Source organism: Mesoplodon bidens (genome assembly GCF_964165515.1).
Source record: "Mesoplodon bidens genome assembly, contig: HAP1_SCAFFOLD_103, whole genome shotgun sequence".
NCBI classification, from domain to species: Eukaryota; Metazoa; Chordata; class Mammalia; order Artiodactyla; family Ziphiidae; genus Mesoplodon; species Mesoplodon bidens.
This window is the reverse complement of record NW_027672700.1, coordinates 273,054-292,934: the sequence shown is the minus strand read 5'-3', so window position 1 is coordinate 292,934 and position 19,881 is coordinate 273,054. Positions and strand designations below refer to the sequence as shown.

The following is a 19,881-nucleotide window of genomic DNA, read 5'->3' as shown; positions in this document are numbered from 1 at the left end:
AAATCAACTATACTCCAATATAAAATAAAAATTAACTTAAAAAAAAAGAAAGTTTAAAAAAATAGAGGCAAGCTAGACTATGAGTCTCAGAGAGGCTAAGCTGACACATATATATGCAATCTAAAAAAAAAAAAAAAAAAAGAATGTTCAGATGAACCTAGGGGCAGCCAGGTATAAAGACACAGATGTAGAGAATGGACTTGAGGACATGGGGAGGGGGAAGGGTAAGCTGGGACGAAGTGAGAGAGTGGCATGGACATATATACACTACCAAATGTAAAACAGATAGCTAGTGGGAAGCAGCTGCATAGCACAGGGAGATCAGCTCATTGCTTTGCGACCACCTAGGGGGGTGGGATAAGGAGGGTGGGAGGGAGACACAAGAGGGAGGGTTCTGAGGATATACGTATGCATATAGCTGATTCACTTTGTTACACAGCAGAAATGAACACAACACTGTAAAGCAATTATACTCCAATAAAGATGGTAAAAAAATAAAAGCTGCCTGAAGTCACACAGTAAATGGCAGAACAAGAGTCTAAACCTAAGTCTGCCTAATGCTAAAGCTATTCTGCCACCTTCCTTTGAAATGAGTGAATGCATTCTTTGCTGCCTGAATCCCACTGGGGCCTCAGTTGGCTGTTTCTAAAGGGAGCTGAGGGGCAGCCTCAGAGGCTCTGCTCCGAGCAGGGACCTCTCACCTTCTGCTGCCTGATCGCCCTGGTGACCCTCTTCTCCTGGTGCAGCCGCTCTTCCATGTGCACCAGGGCCTCCTTCAGCAGCGCCTTTTCTTCGGCCTCTTTGGAGATATCGTCCTTCAGCTTTGCCACCTGTGACTGGTACATCTGAACCGACACTTTGCTCTGCCTGAGCACACAGGAGAGACAAAGTCTCTTTTCTCCTCATCTTTCTCACTCACCACCAATGCTACCGACCTGGGAGATCCTCAGAACACTTCCATATATGCCTGGCTTCGCGGTTTCCTTACAAGTGGGGGGAAGGCTGAAGATGTGGGGACTAGAGGGCAGAATAAATAGCCCATTGGCTGTGGACGTGCAGCACGAAGGGGGCAACGGTTATGCTACCAGCCCCTCCCAATTTCCCAGAGAGGGTGGGGGAACGGATACCACTGAAAATAGGATGGAATTACGAAAAGCACACACATGGTGAAACATCAGACACATTTATAAAAGGTGCACCTTATTCCTTAACAGTAGGGTACTTTAACTGCTGCTTTCTTGCGCAGAGACTTGGGTCCATCAGGCCCTGAGTCACCATCCCGCCTGCCCCCCTCCACACCCAGGCCTCTGTCCTCTTGTCCTGGTCCCTACGGGTCTGCAGCTGCACCGAGGTTTAGCCTGGAGAATGGAGGCCTGGGCCTTTTGCCGGAGACATGGGCCATACTTGAGCTGTTCAATGTCCTTCTCGTATCGTCTCAAAAGCTCTTCTTTTCTCTGCAGCTGGTTCTTGAGTAGGGTGATCTTATCAAACACCAGGTACAGGTCTCTTTGTCGAAGCTGGTAGACTCTCTCCCTCTCTTTTGGGGAGAGGTGTTTCATGGACACGTGACCTGACATACCTTTGATGTTCATCAAAGTCCCGAGGGTTTTGCTCATGTCCATGTACTACGAGAAAGCATTTCGCAGGTAAGAGGCCTGGCCCAAGACCGCTGGTGGCCACTTTGAGGAGGCAAACGTCTAATTGTGTTTCATTCATTTTCTGCAGTTGCAGAGAAGAAACACATGCTTTGCAAATGAGTGCACTTGGGGTTTTTAGTTCGACTTTCATTTTCCCCCGCATCCATTTACACTATGCCTTTTTGAGAATTGGGGGGAAGTGGGGAGGGGGAATGACAACAGACATAAACATTCATTCTTACTACCCAGTCTTCCAAGGAATTGGGCTCTGCAATTTCCAGCCCATGCTGGGATAGGAGATGGGTCTCGTGGAGCTACTGTAACAACTAAACATGTATGTGGAGTTGATGTTTAAACTATCTGCAGGGCACGCACGTTTGGACAGGAGGGGACTGATGCTGGGTATACTTACCAGCTTTTCACTAAGATCTAAAGCGTCAGCCACATCCATTTTCCTTAACTTCTCAGAGACCATGATGGACCCTGGGCTGGAAAGGCCATTTTGAGGCTGAAATAAAAAAAAGAAGAAAAACTCTCTTGGCATTCCATTATGATTTTCTACATCCAGAAGAATAACCCAAAGAATAATGGAAGAACCGGAAAGATACTAAAGAATAATTTGAGGGAGTTAATTTTTTTAACATCTTTATTGGAGTATAATTGCTTTACAATGCTGTGTTAGTTTCTGCTGTATCAAAAAGTGAATCAGCTATACGTATCCATATATCCCCATATCCCCTGCCTCTTGCGTCTCCCTCCCACCCTCCCTATCCCACCTCTCTAGGTAGACACAGAGCACCGACCTGCTCTCCCTGTGCGATGCAGCTGCTTCCCACTAGCTATCTATTTTACCTTTGGTAGCGTGTGTGTGTATATATGTCCATGCCAAGAGAGTTGGCTTTAAATCCAGTCTGACTCTGTGAACTGCTTTCTTTATGACTGTGTTCCTACCCCTTCAGAGCACGACTGCCTTTGAAATGATGCATCACTTGTGCCGTTCTTTGGCCACCGTCTCGTCTGTCTTCCCTTTAGGCCAGTGGTTCTCAACCGGGGGTGACTCTGTCCATCCTACCCCCTCCAGGACATTTAGCAATACCTGGACACATTTGTGGGTGTCATAATTGCTGTTGGTGTCTAGTGGGTAGAGGACAAGGATGCTGCTAAACACCCCACGATGCATAGGGCAGTCTCCCAAACAAAGAGTTACCTGGCTCAAAAAATCAGTACCGCTGATGTTGAGAAGACAAGCTCCAGAAAAATGGGGACCATGTGGCTTTTGCTCACTATCTCCCTCCTTGTGCCCAGCATGGCACCTGGCACCGAGTGGTGCATAGTGGGCATGTTTGTTGAATGAACGAATGAAGGTTAAGTGGAAAATGGCCTCCCTCCTTTTTACTAAAGGAATCTCATTTCTGTGCAGCAGAAACCATACCCTCACAAAATTTGGCCCAACCTTCTCCTAGCTCTGAAACCTGGTGGGTGGGCATCACTTCAGACCCTTTCCAGAGACAATGCAGATAGTGTTTGCAGCTGCATCTCCCTAAGACCCCAACCAGCCAGCTGGCTGCTGGAAGCCCAAATGACTGCATGGAATGGCCACCAGTCTGAATAGGTTACCCGATCTGAACGACTACAAATAACCATAATAAGCCTCCTTAAAAAATAAATTGGCTTTTAATGCTTGCCATGAGCACCTCTTAGCCCTAGCATTTGTTGGCACTACCCTGAAAACCTCTGAGATTAAAAACAAAACAACTAAAAAACTATAATGGCCCCCAAAGTGACTGTGATAGATAAGAGTGGACATATTTGTCTATGTACCTATGGAGATGAGAATAAAAGAGGGTATCTGAAGATGACAATAAACCGGGCAGATCTGCTGCAAAAAGAACCTGAGATGCTGCTCAGTGTCTTCAGCTACCCTGAGCTGCATCCTCTGTACCGCTCCAGATGCCCCCTCTTTTCCTGAGGGGAGGGTCACTAAGGAAGAGCCTGGGCTACAGGATCCAAGCACACAGTCCCCACACGGTCTCTGCAGGCTCGCAGACAGACCACCAGGGACACACCCCTGGTGTGTCTTCAATCATTATTCTGTGACCTTGGGTGAGGTACTTGACCTCCTGAAGCCTTAATTTTTCTTATCTGTTAAATGGGGACAAAAATAGTAACTATGACACAAGGCTGCTACGATGGTTAAATGACATAAGGCATGGAGCCGGCTGAGCTCAACGCCTGGCACACAGTAAGCAGTTCACAGATGTCAGCTATTCTTCCTCCTGCTCTCTCCTTTAATTACTGCCAACCTTGGAGGATTGAGAGTTGGGAGGTTTCCTGCTCTGTGGTGTCAGTGGTGGGATGAGGGCTTGTTGCCAAGGGGAAGGTCAATCTTGGAAGCAGGACCATCAGGACGTGAGATCCAGCTGAGCTCCCCACCTGGAGACAGGCCCTCTACTCCCAACCTCAGAGAAGGAAGATTCGATTTTACCAGGAAGACCAACACGTTTCTGAAGACTCACATCTCTAGACGTGTGAGCAAATGTCTAGAAAAATTGTAGGAGAAAATGCTGGTACAGATAGGATGGCTTTATTATGTTTTCCAAAAGCTGGTTTAGACTAGCTGCCGCAGCAAGCCACGCTGACCTGAGCTGTCCATTGTCATGTGTCAGTCAAACACCTGATCAAACATCCATTTAGGATACACGGCACCTTCAACCTAACAATCAAATTACTTCTGAAAATCCTGGAAAACACAAACTATGCTCCCTAAGAAAGGAAGGTTTTCTTGGATAATACTCTTTAAATACTGTTTGACAATAATAACTATCATCTATTAAAGTGCTCGCTATGAGCTAGGCACTGGGATAAGCACTTTACATGATGATCTCCTTTAATTTTTCCATCATCATTTTTTTTTTTTTTTTTTTTTTTTTTCCTGTACGCGGGCCTCTCACTGCTGTGGCCTCTCCCGTTGCGGAGCACAGGCTCCGGACACACAGGCTCCGCGGCCATGGCTCGCGGGCCCAGCCGCTGCGCGGCATGTGGGATCTTCCGGGATAGGGGCACGAACCCGTGTCCCCTGCATCGGCAGGCGGACTCTCAACCACTGCGCCACCAGGGAAGCCCTCCATCATCATTTTACAGCTGGGAAATGAAGTCCCAGAAAGGTTAGGAGGCTGCCCAAGGTTACAGAGCTTGTAGAGCTGGGATTAGGACACAGGTCTCTGATTCTAGAACTTGTGTCTTCTTAATCATCATGGCTCCCTTCTGCTGCCCTTTATGTGTTCATGTTTTTCAGTTTATAGCAAAAAGCAAGTGTTAGGCAAGCTCATGACATACTGTTGTACATTAGCTTGTTGGATATTTTCTGCAGAATATAACATGTGATGTGAAAAGGAGGGTCTAGAGATTGACCTGGCCAGCATCAGTGCAATGCTATATCATGCTGTACATGATGGGAAGCCGCCTTTCTATTCAAACATTGGATCACTATTACGGCCAGGCACCGACCAGTCCATACAGGTGCCAGCCCATCAGGGAGGACCTGGCCTCGAACCAATGATGTATACAGTGGTGCCAGGGCACACGGCTCGTGTCTGTCCTCATGCCCACCCTCCCCACGTGTCAGTGAATGCAGAGACAAAGTTTCTTTGGTTACCGTTCCGATCTCTACTCTTGAAAAAGTTGGCAAGTCAGGTTTTACATCCAATATTTTCCGAACATTTTTTTCCATCCCGAGGGTCTTTAAGTCTAGAAATGATCCATCCATGTGGTCCTTGTGATCTATAAAAGAAAAAGTTTACACTCAAAAGAAAGGCTCAGGAAGAAGTTACTACATGTAAAAGTCACAGCTGCTATTTACTGGACCCTTACCACAGGCCAGTACTAATTAGCTCACCATCCTCCATTGGCAGGTGAGGCATCGAGGCCCAGAGAGGTGAAATGACTTGTCCAAGGCCACACAGCTCATGTGAGGCTGCAGCCTCCCAGGGCGGGGTCACTGAGGGGGAACCTTCGGCCACAGGTGTGAGGATGGACTTGAACCCAGGCTTCTGTGTCCTAGCACAGGGCTCCACCCAACAGCAAGCTTGGTTTCTTGAAAGCCCTATTCCCTCTAAACAGGGTATTTATCCTGGGAAGTTCCCCAAGGTTGGTCCTTGCACAGCATCCATCTATGAAAGAGTCCCAGGGGAGGGGCCATCATTCACCTGGAGTGATCACTGCTTGGCTGAGGCCCCACTGGGCGTGGGCACGCGTGGGTGTGCAGAGTTGGAGGGGATGGCATGTCAGAATGGAAGAGGTGGTTGGGTGAATGTTGCCTCCCCCCCAAAGATGTCTGGGTCCTAATCCTTAGAGCCTATGAACATTACCTGACAGGGCAGAAGGACCTTTGGAGATGTGATGAAGGTAAGGATCTTGAGATGCGGGCTTATCCTGGATTAGCTGGGGGGACCCAACAATAGGCGCATGGGTTCTTACAAGAAGCAGACACAGGGAGTCTGACTACAGACAGAGACGGTGTTGTGACAGAAGCAGAGAGTTGAAGGTGCTCCTCTGCCGTGAGCCAAGGAAAGCGGGGAATTTTTATTTCCTCGAAAAGGCAAGGAAACGGATTCTTTCCTAGAGCCTCCAGAAGGAACCAGCCCCTTGCCTTTACCTTAGCGAAACTGATTTTGGACCTTTGGCCTCCAGAACTGTAAAAGAATAAATATGAGTTGTGTTAAGCCCCTACGTTTGTGGTAATTTGTTAGAACAGCCATAGGAAACTAATATGGGGGGTGAAGGCAGGAGGTAGGATGAGAGGTGGGGAAATGCAGTGCATGTTCTGGAAGAGCTTAATTGGGTTAGAGAAGATGATGGGGGAGGGGAGGAGTAGAGGGAAGAGTCGGGATGGAAAGCTGAGCTCAGTTTGTGGCCAGCCTAGAACCGTAGCCTAAAGAGTATAAACTTGATTTAAACATCACTGAAATGTCACGAGTGTGACCTGTGTGCCCGGCCCTCTGCCAAGCAATCAACGCATCACCCCACTGTATTGTCCCACCATCGCCTCCTTTTACACACGAGGCGGTCGGGCTCTGAGACCTGTGGCTGCTGGACGCCACACAGCTGGCAAATGGCTGAGCCAGGGATTGGGATCACAGTGGTGTGACTCCAGGGTCTGAGTCACTGCTATTTCAGCTTCTGATGGAGCAGTGAGCTGGCTTAATGAAGGGTGATTTTTTTTTTCAGAAAAATAACCGGGATGTATTAGAGACGAAGGAGCCAGCAGCATTTCTCAACTGCAGCATCTCGACGTGTTGGGCTGGACAGTCCTCGTTGTGGGAGCCGTCCTGGGCACCGTAGGACGTTTAGCAGCATCCCTGGCCTCCACCTACTGGCTGCCAGGAGCATCACCCACCCAAGCTGTAATTATCAAAGATGAGAGGGTTTCAAGAAAGCAAACCGAGAGGGTTGGGTAGGCCAGAGAGAACATGGTGGGGGGAGCAAGCTGGGGCTTCAGTGCAGGGGGGCCACGTCAGTTGCCAAAGAGGCAAAGACAATGTGGGAAGTTGGTGGTGAGCACACAGGGTGTAATGCATTTCAAGGTCTTAGTGGGACAGGAGTACAAGCAGTAGAAAAGGAGCTAAAGAAGCAGTGGTTCCAGTGAAGATACACCAGCTTGAAGTGCATGTTTGATGATGAAGGAGAAAGATGGAGTGGGAGGCTTTAGACGCTGAAGAAGGAGGTCGTGATTCAGGAGCTTGTGCACAAGGTGGTCTGGGAGGGAGAGAGAAGGGGAGACTCAGGGAGGGAAGAGCTGCATTTGGAAAGAGAACATAGTGAGGGAAGATGGAGGGAATGGAGGAAAGGTGGGTGCGGAGAGAGACAGGAGGGGAGCTGAACCGGCTCGTGCCTGGGCCCTTGACCTCTGACAATGCCACTTGCTGAGAATTTCCAGCTTGGAAGAGTGAGAATAATAATATTATAATAATAGCTATTCAGTATTAACCACTTGCCGTGTGCCAGGCACCATGCCAGAAGTTTACCACGTGATATTTTCTGATCATTACAAACAGCCCAGCAAGGAAATGTGTTTGCATTTATAGGTGAGACACAGACGCCCAGCAAGGTTAAGCTATGGAGCTGGTAAGCAGTAGGATCAGAATTCAGACCTAGGTCTGTCATTCTCTTTTCAGAGAGACTAGAGGCTGGAGAGTGAAGGGCTGGGCTGGCTGATGTGAAGGGTGCGTGAGGAGAGGGGCGCTGGGCGGATCCCGAGATGGCAGAGATGGGTGATGCGGACTTGGGCTGTTGGAAAGAGGGATTTTCTTCTCTGGGAGAAGAAGCAATTCTTGATTATAGTTCTGGATACAAAAGTTACACATGTCTGTTACACAAATCCAAACAGGGCAGAAACCCATAAAGTGGAAAGTGTCCCCCCGCTGTATCCTCAGTGGCCGGCACACAGTAGGGCTGCAATATATAGTTGTTGAACGACTACGGGAAAGTCATGGCTCACGCAGTCTCATCATGCTGGGATAATACTCTCAACACTTTTATGTCTTTTCCTTCAGATTTCACCTGTGGTCGGATATTGGCATTTGAAAAAAAAAAGAAAAAAAAAGGGAGAACACTGTGCATATTGTATTACAACTTTCTTTTTTTTCACATAAAAATACTGCATATCTTGGATATCTGAGAAAGAGCGATTTTCTATGTATGCAGGGAATCCTTTTATTTGCAACAAAGTCTTGCAGAAATAGACACAATCAACTGAGCTTGCAAAGATCAATGTAAAAAGTCCTTTCTTTCCCTTATCAAAAGAAGCTGAGAAACCAGGCAGGAGGAGAGGGGAGCTGACTTTTAAGGTCCTCCTTAGATGTTTCCTGTCTTCCAGTGGGACCACACAGTAATCCTTCACCAATCAGATTTTTTTTTTTTTTAGGTCGCAGCTTTTTTACTTTTTAATTGAGATATAGTCGATGTAAAATATTGTATGTTTCAGGTGTACAACATAGTGATTCACAATTTTTAAAGGTTATATTCCATTTATAGTTATTATAAAATATTGGCTATGGGCTTCCCTGGTGGCGCAGTGGTTGAGAGTCTGCCTGCTAATGCAGGGGACACGGGTTCAGGCCCTGGTCTGGGAGGATCCCAAATGCCGCGGAGCGACTAGGACCGTGAACCGCAACTACTGAGCCTGTGCGTCTGGAGCCTGTGTTCCACAACGAGAGAGGCCGCGATAGTGAGAGGCCAGCGCACCACAATGAGGAGTGGCCCCCGCTTGCCACAACTAGAGAAAGCCCTCGCACAGAAACGAAGACCCAAGACAGCCAAAAAAATAAATAAATAAACAAATGTGGGGTTTAAAAAAAAAAGAAAAGAATTAAAAAAAATTAGGAAAAACTGAAATTAAAAAAATATATATTGGCTATATTCCCTGTGCTGTAAAATATATCATTGTAGCTTATTTATTTTATACATAGTAGTTTGTACCTCTTTTTTTTAAATTGGAGTATAGCTGCTTTACGATGTTGTGTTAGTTTCTACTGTACAGCAACGTGAATCAGCTCTATGTATTCATATATCCCCTCTTTTTTGAATTTCCTTCCCATTCCGGTCACAAAAGGGTGGAACGCTTCATGAATTTCCGTGTCATCCTTGCACAGGGGCCATGTTAATCGTCTCTGTATTGTTCCGATTTTAGTATATGTGCTGCTGAAGTGAGCACAGTAGTTTGTTCCTCTTATTTCCCTACCACTAACTTGTCCCTCCCCCTTTCCTGCTCCCCACTGGTAACCACTAGTTTGTTTTCTATATCTGTGAGTCTATTTCTTTTTTTTTGTTATATTCACTAGTTTTATTTTTTAGATTCCACATAAAAGTGGTATCATACAGTATATGTCTTTCTCTGTCTGACTTATTTCACTAAGCATAGTACCCTCCAATTCCATCCATGTTGCTGCAAATGGCAAAATTGCATTCTTTTTTATGGCTGAGTAGTATTCCACTGCATATATATATATATATATATATCTCACATCTATTTTTTGGGGGGGCCACACCATGCAGCTTGTGGGATCTTAGTTCCCCAACCAGGGACTGAACCTGGGCCGTAGCAGTGAAAGCGTCAACTCCTATCCACTGGACCGCCAGGGAATTCCCTACTGCATCTTCTTTATCCACTCATCTGTTGATGGGCACTTAGGTTGCTTCCATGTCTTGGCTATCGTATGTAATGCCGCTATGAACATTGGGGTGCATGTATTTTTTTGAATTAGTGGTTTTCATTTTAGGGGAATAAATACCCAGGAGTGGAATTGCTGGATCATATGATAGTTCTATTTTTAGTGTTTTGAGAAACCTTCAAACTGTTTTCCGTAGTGGCCACACCAATTTACATTTCCACCAACAGTGTACAAGGGTTCCCTTTTCTCCATATCCTCGCCAACAGTTGTTATTTGTGTTCTTTTTGGTGACGGCCATTCTGACAGGTGTTAGGTGATATCTTAACCAATCAGATCTTTAGTAGTGACCCCAATCTCCTGGGCTGCTCATGACATGATCCAACAATAGTTACTCAACCTGGATTTCCCTGAGGGATTTATTTCAGGATTTTACAGACCTAGCTCGTTACATGCGTTTTTTCCCTTAGGACAATATTTTAAAAGGCAGGTAGTATGGTGGTTCAGAGCAGGGGCTTTGAGGTCAGAGGGACCTGGATGGAGTCCCAGCTTTACCACTCGGCAGCTAGGAAATGCAGCCCATTGTCAAGAGCCGAGGAAGAAGGCCTGGGAAGAGAACTGAGTGCTCACGGCTAAGAAAATCTGACTAGCTGTCAAATAGAGATGCGGCAGGGGTCACAGGTAAAGGCACCTCGGCGTGAGTAAATCAAGCTGCCCTGCCTGTGCGCATACCCATCTGCTTGCCATCCACATTTAGTTCACATTCAATCAACAAGTATTCAAGGCTGATGCGGATGGCAGCTACCATTTACTAAGGCTTATGTGTGACCCCATGATTTGGGTACCAAGTCGTTTAATCCTCACAACTACCTGGTGAGATCTTAACCCCATTTTATAACCAAGTAAACAGAGGCACACAGAAGTCGAGACTTGCTCACACAATGAGTAAGCGCACACTTGAGAGTCACACCTCAGCAGCTGGTCTCCAAAGCCTGAACTCAGAATTATTCGCTCTAATGCAAATGGGGCTTTGCTGGGGCGAGGCCCGCGGTGCGCATCAGACACCCTTCACTCCAGGGAATGAAACTCTCAGGTTTGTCTCTGTTCAAGTTAACGACAGAACCTGTCCTCTAGGAACTGGGCATGTACCTGGTACCCCTCTGGATCTTCAGAGGGCATGTGGGGTCACAGAAAAAGCACAAGTGCTAGGATCACAACGACCTCAGTTTGAGTCCTGACCCTACCATGTACCCGCTGTGTGACTTTGAGCAAGTTCCTTAATGTTATTGATACTCAGTTTCCTTACTTGCAAAATAAAGACGACAATAGTACCTGGCTCATTGGGCTGTTGGAAGATGAAAGTACACAGTACATGTAAAACAACTAACACAGTGACAAGTACCGAGGAGGAATTAAACAAACCATGGTTCCTACCCTCCTCTTAGGAACTGTGAACACACAAGGCTCTTAGGACTGCTTGTGTATGGTGATGAGTGACTGGGGGATCCCCTGCTGGCCTCAGTAATGGGAAGTACCTTGAATCACTTATCATGGTGGTCTAACACACAAAAAGTTTTTGAGCCAGCTTCTTTTTTTTTTTTTTTTAGCGGTACGTGGGCCTCTCACTGTTGTGGCCTCTCCTGTTGCGGAGCACAGGCTCCGGACGCGCAGGCTCAGCAGCCATGGCTCACGGGCCCAGCCGCTCCGCGGCCTGTGGGATCCTCCCGGACCGGGGCACGAACCCGCGTCCCCTGCATCAGCAGGCGGACTCTCAAACACTGCGCCACCAGGGAAGCCCCTGATGGCTTAATTTCGCAACCCATGTTTCTTTACGGGAATGTATGACTAGATTTAGAGACAGAGGCTTCAGTGACTCCTGAAGCCTGGGGAGGGGACAGTGCACACATTGCTTGGCCCCGCTATTACTAGGATAGAGATCATGGTCTTTCCTTGTTTTAGTTCTGATTTTGAAGAACAGCTAGAACTGTGGGCCACATCTCTCTTGGTTTCATGCACACTCAGACTCTGCCATGATTACAACAACAGTAATACAGGGGTTGGGGAGGGGTTGGGTTGCCGGGAGAAATGCAGCGCCCCTGTTCTCTATGCTTTCTGTGAGGGGCAGGCACTTACAGAAAAGTTAATCTTGATTTTGCCTTTTTTTTTTTAATACTTTTTTTTTTCTTAAACCCCACATTTGTTTATTTATTTATTTTTTTGGCTGTCTTGGGTCTTTGTTTCTGTGAGAGGGCTTTCTCTAGTTGCGGCAAGCAGGGGCCACTCTTCATCGCGGTGCACGGGCCTCTCACTATTGCGGCCTCTCGTTGCTGAGCACAGGCTCCAGACGCGCAGGCTCAGTAGTTGTGGCTCACGGGCCTATCTGCTCCACGGCATGTGGGATCCTCCCAGACCAGGGCTCGAACCCGTGTCCCCTGCATTAGCAGGCAGACTCCCAACCACTGTGCCACCAGGGAAGCCTTGCCTTTCTTTTTAAACACATTTAAAAGAAATTCGCACCACCTTCTGGATTACCTTAGACATATCCTGGCTGGGGTTGTTTAATCACCGGAGTTGAAAATCACTCCTCTATTCTCATTCATTATTGCAAGAATGTCAAGTTTGTGCAGCCTCCCTGGAGAGCGCTTTGGCAAGAAGGATCAACGATAAATGGAGTTTCCCAGGTGTGGCCCTGGGCTCTCCTTTCTCATTCAATACTTTCTTCCTAGTGATACCATTCACACGTATGGCTTTAATCACCATCCATCCATCCACCCGTCCATCCATCCCATCTGACTAAGCACCCGCTATGTGGCACATGTTCTTCTGGGTTCCGGGGCCACATCACTGATACGGTTGGATATCCAGGGTGACAGCTGCGTCCTTGGCACCTCACTTTGGATGTCTACAGGCACCTCACACTCATCTTCCCTCTCAAACCTGGTCCTCCTGTGGCATTCCTTACTCTGGATTTTAGTGAAGGAACCACATCTGTACTTTTAACACAAGCCAGAAACCTGGAGACCTGTAGCCCCCTTTCTCTCCATCACTTCCCTTCTAGCCATATCTAACTCCATCACTGAGGCCTGTTGATTCATCTCTTAAATGCCCCTGGAATCTTCTCTCTTGCTCTGTCCCCTCCATTGCCACAGTGAGGGCCACCATCGTGTCTTGTGACAGCCTCCTAACTGCTCTCCCGGGGTTCTGTGCTGGCCACCTTCCTGTACATTTTCCACTCGTGGCCAAGATGACTGTCTCCAAATGCAAGCCTGTTCCATCAGTTTCTTCCTTAAAACCTTTTGTGGGCTTCTCTCTGCTCTCAGGTTAAAGCAGAGCTTCTTACCAGGGCTCTGCAAGCCCCCGGCCACAACATGATACAGCCCCTGTGGACCTCCTTCACCAGTCCCTGCCCTCCGCCTCCATTTCTTTAAGCCCCTTGAGTTCTCCATGCTTCCTTCGATCCCACCACGCTGCTCCCTCCACCCAGAATGCCCTCCCCTCCCCTCTTTGGCAAATAACTCCTATGCACCCTGCAGTTGCCCTGCCGTCCCTGACCAGGTCAGAGCCCTGCACTTCTTCAAAGCAACTGTCATGATTAAAGTTTTACATGTGAGAGATTTTTCAGTTAAGGCCCCACCCTATTCCTCCCTGAGACCCTAAGATCTACAAGCACAGGGAGAGTGCCTGTTAGTTCCCCAATATTTTATAATGAAAAATTTCAAATGTACAGCGAACAGGGAGGAATTTTACAGCCAACATCCATATACCCCATAACCTGGATTCTACCTGTTTCTGACCCCATTATATTTCCATCCTGCACTGTGCCTGGTATCTAGGAGGCCTGCGATAAATCTTTGTTGAATGAAAGTGGTTCATATCCTTCCACATCTAGGATGATAAAGATAAGATGAACAGGTATGTGTGAATAATATTTATGTCAGCCTCATCTATTAAGTGTGAAAAACTGGAAGCAACTTAAATGCCCATGATAGAGGACTGGCTAAATAAATTACGGTACATCCTTCAGAATGGGGTTCCTTGCCATCAGTGACAGCGATGATGTAGATCTGTGTGTATTGACATTGAAGGATGCTCCAGATGTACTGTTAGGAATGAAACTAAAGGAAATTGGGTATAATATGACATTATTCTTTTGTAAAGTTAAAAAATCAATACACGTGGATAGGTAGTGCCTATTTTATGTCAGGTACTATTCTAAGTACTTTACATATATCAATGCATTTTAATCCTCACAAAAATCCTACGGGGTGAGTATTCCCTATTATCCCCATTTGACAGGTAAAGAAACAGGCACAGAGAGGGGAAGTAACTTGCCTAGAATCACACAGCTCTTTCCATGGGAAAATGCCCTGGAAGTTCCACACAAAATATGATAGTAGTGACGATACCAAACGCTAGTGAGGATGTGAAGCAACAGGAACTCTCATTCATTGTTGGCGGGAACGCAAAACAGCCACTTTGGAAAAGAGTTTTGTGGTTTTCTTAAAAACTAAACGTACTCTACGGACTTCCCTGGTGGCGTAGTGGTTAAGAATCCGCCTGCCAATGCAAGGGACACAGGTTCAAGCCCTGGTCTGGGAAGATCCCGCATGCCGCAGAGCAACTAAGCCTGTGTGCCACAACTACTGAGCCTGTGCTCTAGAGCCTGTGAGCCACAACTACTGAGCCCGCGTGCCACAACTACTGAAGCCTGCGCACCTAGAGACCATGCAACGCAACAAGAGAAGCCACTGCAATGAGAAGCCCGTGCACCACAAGGAAGAGTAGCCCCCGCTTGCGGCAACTAGAGAAAGCCCGTGCGCAGTAATGAAGACCCAACGCAGCCAAAAATAAATAAAATAAAATAAATTAAAATTAAAAAAAACACCTAAATGTACTCTAACCACACGATTCAGCAACCGCGCCCTTGGTATTTACTCAAAGGAGTTGAAAACATGTCCACACAAAACTCTGCACGTGGACGTTTATGGCAGCTTTATTCATAACTGCCAAAACTTGGAAGCCACCAGGATGTCCTTCAGTAGGTGAATGGAAAATGGAATATTATTGGGCACTTAAAAAGAAAAAAAGAGCTATCAAGCCATGCAGAGACTTGGAGGAAACGAAAATGCATATTACTAAATAAAAGAAACTAATCTGAAAAGTTGTATGATTCCAACTACATGATATCCTGGAAAAGGCAAAAACTATGGCGACGGTAAAAAGATCTGTGGTTGCCAGGGGCTGCGCGGGGGCTGGGAGGGAGCACAGAGGATTTTCAGGGCAGTGAAACTATTCTTTTTTTGGGGGGGGGATAGGTTCTTTTATTTGAAATAAAAATGTCCAGTTTTGAAAAGAAAAGAAGGTTTCTAAAAACATAAGTCCTCAAACCACAGGTTTCCACAGGTTGACGAGTTGAATTCCTGAACACTGCAGAGGGATTACTGGAGATGTTGATTACTTAAGGCACTAATAGGAAGGCACTGAAGAACAGCAGGGCCAGGCTTCAATCAGACAAATGTGCGCTGCCCTGGAGGAATTGCATAGGCTGGCTTTGAAGTTGGCTTCTCCTTTGCTTCTTTTTATTTTGTTAAACTTGTAGCTTTACTTTCCTCAATTTCTAGAATATCAGTTTCTAGATATTTGGGTTTATAGGTTATCATCATTTTGCTTTATTACCACGTCCCTGATCTGTAACTTCACCCACCCCACTTCCCCTCTATGGACTCCACAGGTGGCTTTTAATGAATTCTCTGTCCTTTCTGTTACTGTGTAGTTACAGAGTGACCTGAGAAGTGAAACTCATAAATCGAGTTGACCTAATACCAGGGCTTTGTGCACAGAATCCACCAATCTGCTCAGAGATGGCCTGATCTGAACCACGTCCCCCACCATGCTCCCTGGCTTCTGCTTAGGGCAGTAGATTTGGGATCAAAGGCACCTTCAGGACTGGACCATCTTCCCGGTGGAGCATCGTGATTTACAGGGCCTCTGGGTCCTCCCCGGGGTGGGCCTCATTATTGGTGGACCTGCTGGTCTCAGGACTTAATGAAGCTCAGGTTGTTGATGTCTCATTGCAGAAAGAATTCAGTGAGAGACAAAGTGATAGGTAAGACGTGGACTTATTTAGAGAGAAACACACTCCACAGACAGAGCGTGGGCCATCTCAGAAGGCGAGAAAGGCCAGGGCAGTGAAACGATTCTGTATGATATTATAATGGTGGATACATGTCATCACACATTTGTCCAAGCCCAAACCCATAGGATGTACAACACCAAGAGTGACCCCTACACAGCACTGTAAATCAACTACACTCCAATAAAATTAAAATGAAAAAGAGTGAACCCTAATATAAACCATGGACTTGGGGTGATTCGGATGTGTCAATGTAGGTTCATCAGTCCTGACAACTGTACCTCTCTGGTGCTGATGCTGATAAATGGGGGAGGCTGTGTATGAGTGGGGACAGGGGGTACCTGGGAAATCTCTGTATCATCCTCTCAATTTTGCCATGAACATAAAACTGCTCTGAAAAACGTCTCTACTCTCTATATGTATATATAGGGTTACTTCTGAGAGAGAAGATTGAGCATAATTTCGATTTTTCCTTTTGACTCTGTCACGCCTCCTTTTTCTCCAGTAATCACGTCTCACTTGTGTACTTTTTTCCAGGAACACTGCTTCTCAAGTGGTGAAGCAAAGTGAAGTCTGGAGAAGGGAACACTTGGCCACATACCTAAGAAGCCTCCCTCAACAGATGTCCCATCGTGATCAGATTCAACGCAATAGTTCAGTCATGTAACTATGTGAGAAAAGAGTTTCAATCACCTTTGTCGGAGCTGCAGAACTGGATCCCCACCTCGTGGAGGAGATGCTCCGTTTCCTCCAGCCAGGACAGTGACAGGCGCAAGATGTCCAGCGCCACCTTCTGGAGCCCTGAGACAGGTGGGCTGACCTGCAGGTGCTGCAGGAGGTCGACCTCCTTCTTCAGGTCATTGCTACAGCAAGACATTGTCATGCATGCCTGGAAAGAGATGAGGTCGTGAGGAGCCCGGGCACCATCGCCAGAAATAGCACCTGACGCTTGTGACCCGCACAGAGCAGTGTTCTTGACGGGCCCGTGAAGCAGGCAGAGCCGTATGTTGGCCGCCCTGTGACGGCCCAGTTCTACTTCCCTTTTTGGAGGGGCGGAAGGAAGGAGGCAGCTTTTATTTCACGTGCACTCTAATTGGGACTCTGGATGGTCAAAGAGACCCTTTGTTTAGGTATAGGCAATTCCAAAGCCAAATTGCCAAGGACGATTTGGCTGAAAGGGGAAGCAAATTTGGTTACAGAATTCCTGCTGAGATCAACACACAAGCTGGTCATAAAGTGCGGTTTCCTGATTTGAAAGAGTGCTGACAAGCCAACATTTGCCCAGACTCCCCAGATAGCAGCTGCATATTTCCAGAGAAAGCAGAAGCAGCTGCCTGATGTGATAAGCTGGATCCCTGCGTGGGGGCCATGAAGTGGGGGCTCTGCCAGACCCTCTGGTCCAATAAGGGTAAGAGCAGCCTTCCACTGCTGGGACAGAAAAGAAAACTGCAAATAAAGAGCAGAATGTTTCTTTGGTTTCTCTGGAAATAACACGGGGCTGTTTTTTTTTTCCCCCGGGGTCTGGGGCCTCCCAAAGGCAGTACTTGGAGTGTGTCGGGCAGCTTCTCCTTGGCCACACCAAGTTCACCTGGGAGGCATTTCTGGAGGTCCTTTGTTTTCTGATCTCAAACAGATTTCTCCAACAAGAGAAAAGGTGGACTAAAAGCAGAGCTGGACAATTTCCTGAACAAGGAGCACAAAAATGAGACACAGGGGACATTTGAGGAATGGAGAAGGGGGCACCTGGCAACTGTCTAAGGATGTCTTCAGCTTCTTGATGTTCTGGGTGATTTCCTCCTCTTTGCAGCTGCTGAGCTGGGTCTCCTTCTGCAGGGTCTGCTTTTTCTGCCAAACGTTGATATTGTCCTCTGTGACCCTGCTGCTCTTCTCTAGTAACTGGTGAGAAAAAGAAAAAAAAAAGATTTAAAATGCAGGGTGGGGCTTCCCTGGTGGCGCGGTGGTTGGGAGTCTGCCTGCCGATGCAGGGGATGCGGGTTCAAGCCCTGGTCGGGGAAGATCTCACATGCCGCGGAGCAACTGGGCCTGTGAGCCACAACTACTGAGCCTGCGCGTCTGGAGCCTGTGCTCCGCAACAAGAGAGGCCGCGATAGTGAGAGGCCCGCGCACCGCGATGAAGGGTGGCCCCTGCTCGCCGCAACTGGAGAAAGCCCTCGCACAGAAACGAAGACCCAACCCAGCAAAAATAAATAAATTAATTAATTAAAATGCAGGGTGGCTCTGGGGGGAGAAGACCTGGAGGGCTTCAGCTTAAGCTCGGAGGAGGGAGGTCCTGGCGTGTTTTGGGGATGGCTCTGGAGGGTGGATATTGGCTCTGTCACCGGGGCATGTTTCCCAGGATCAGAGATGGTTTTTTAAGAGCCAAAGGCCTGTCATGTGGCCACGAGTGTGTTCTAGATTCTTCTGCATTCTGGGAGGGATTCATCAGGCTGAGCCTGATGCTGTGGGCTCCTAAAAAGGAGGTCGTCTGAGAGAAGCCCGTGGTGTGATCTTGTGACCCGCGCGCTGACACCCAGGATTGGAGAGGATAAACGGAAGGATAATAAGGCATCGTTACAGCCAGAGGCCCACCCTCACTGCCATCTGCCACTTCAGGAGGAACGAGCGAGCGAGGACGCACCGTCCATGCTGAGGCCGCCCCTTTCCTCGCGGGTCTAACGGAGGTTCACCGTGTGGGTCTGCCGACCAGACACAGTCCTGGGTGGTTTAATTTGATTTTCACAGAAACACTACAAGGGAGTTTAACTGGCTTTTACTTTAAAAGCCAGGAATTCCCAGAAAATCAAAACAAATCTTTATGGAGTAGCAACAGTGTGAAAATTATGTGCCACCAACAAAAAACAGGAACATATGCTCCCAGTGTCTGGAGCCCCGGGTCCCTGAAGGAGAAAGTGGGGAAGAGAGACGAGCCTGCTGATTGGAGACAGGTTTGTCCTGGAACGGTTTCACGCGTCCGCAAGTGGCCTTGAGGACCTGACCTCTGAAAAGCTCCAGCTGCAGCACAAAGAAAGGGAAGGGGATGAGGTGAGTGGCGCAGCTGCAGCTGCGAGGCTAGGGGAGGCGCCTCCATCGCTGAGTCTGGGAGAAATCGGTGAGAAGGCTCTGCACGCCTTTAGTGGTCATTATGGGTAATTAACACCTTCACCTCTCACCGGAAGGGGCAGTGCCCACACAAGAGAGGGGGACAGCAGGTTTTAATGACTTTTCAGGTGTGCCCGCTTAACCTAGCCGACGCACACGGTCAGCACACACACGTCTCGGGCTCTCGGAAGAGCCACTTGCTGCCAATTATCCAGTGGGAAGTCCAGGGCTAGGAGTGCTCTTCCGTAATTGCTACGTTGGCACCAGGATGTGAGATAAACATTGAGGCTGTCAGCCCAGGTAACTCGTGTCATCAGCAAGGGCGCCTGGGGAGAGAAGGAGGAGCTGCCTGCTGCCGTTTTGTGCCTTAGACCTTGTGTCCTGAAGACGACGTCTCCTGTATTCCTCTCCAGGTCCCCGGAGCCTGGTGCAGTGCCTGGCACACAGCAGGCACTCAATAAACGTTCATCGAATGCTTAGAACAGAAACACCTGTCAAGTCAGATGTTCAAAGTCCTCTCCTTCAGTTCAGCCAGTTTTTACTGAGTGCCTCCCTGATGCTGGTGTCTTCATATTATGGATGATGAAACAATGCAGTTAAATTAAATCAGGGCTTCTAGAATGACGAGTTCAAGATACCCCAGGCTCATGAGACTGGAACGGCAAAGAAGCCCACGTTTCTCTGGAAATTTCCCAACGTGATGGCCCTTGGCCTGGGTTTTTGGCTCACTGGCAAAATGTGGTCATGAAAGGCTCTAAAACAGAGCCCTGAAGGACCACAAGGGCCACACAATCAATGAGAACGTGAACAGGTCCTAAGACACAGGAGTCTGCTGCACACCAGGGAG

The 19,881-nt window shown here is 47.7% G+C and overlaps 1 protein-coding gene across 1 annotated transcript in view; it reads right to left on the bottom strand.

Annotated features, from left to right (window-relative positions):
• The window catches only part of LOC308609790 (forkhead-associated domain-containing protein 1-like), a gene marked incomplete at its 3' end in the record, with an annotated part of 332,609 nt that overhangs the window by 204,364 nt on the left and 108,364 nt on the right, over positions 1–19,881 (bottom strand). The window contains 7 exon segments of the mRNA XM_081259092.1: positions 702–867; positions 1,405–1,625; positions 2,050–2,145; positions 5,293–5,417; positions 16,629–16,824; positions 17,679–17,831; positions 18,864–18,947. Of these exon segments, the coding sequence (XP_081115218.1) occupies positions 702–867; positions 1,405–1,625; positions 2,050–2,145; positions 5,293–5,417; positions 16,629–16,824; positions 17,679–17,831; positions 18,864–18,947 (1,041 nt within the window).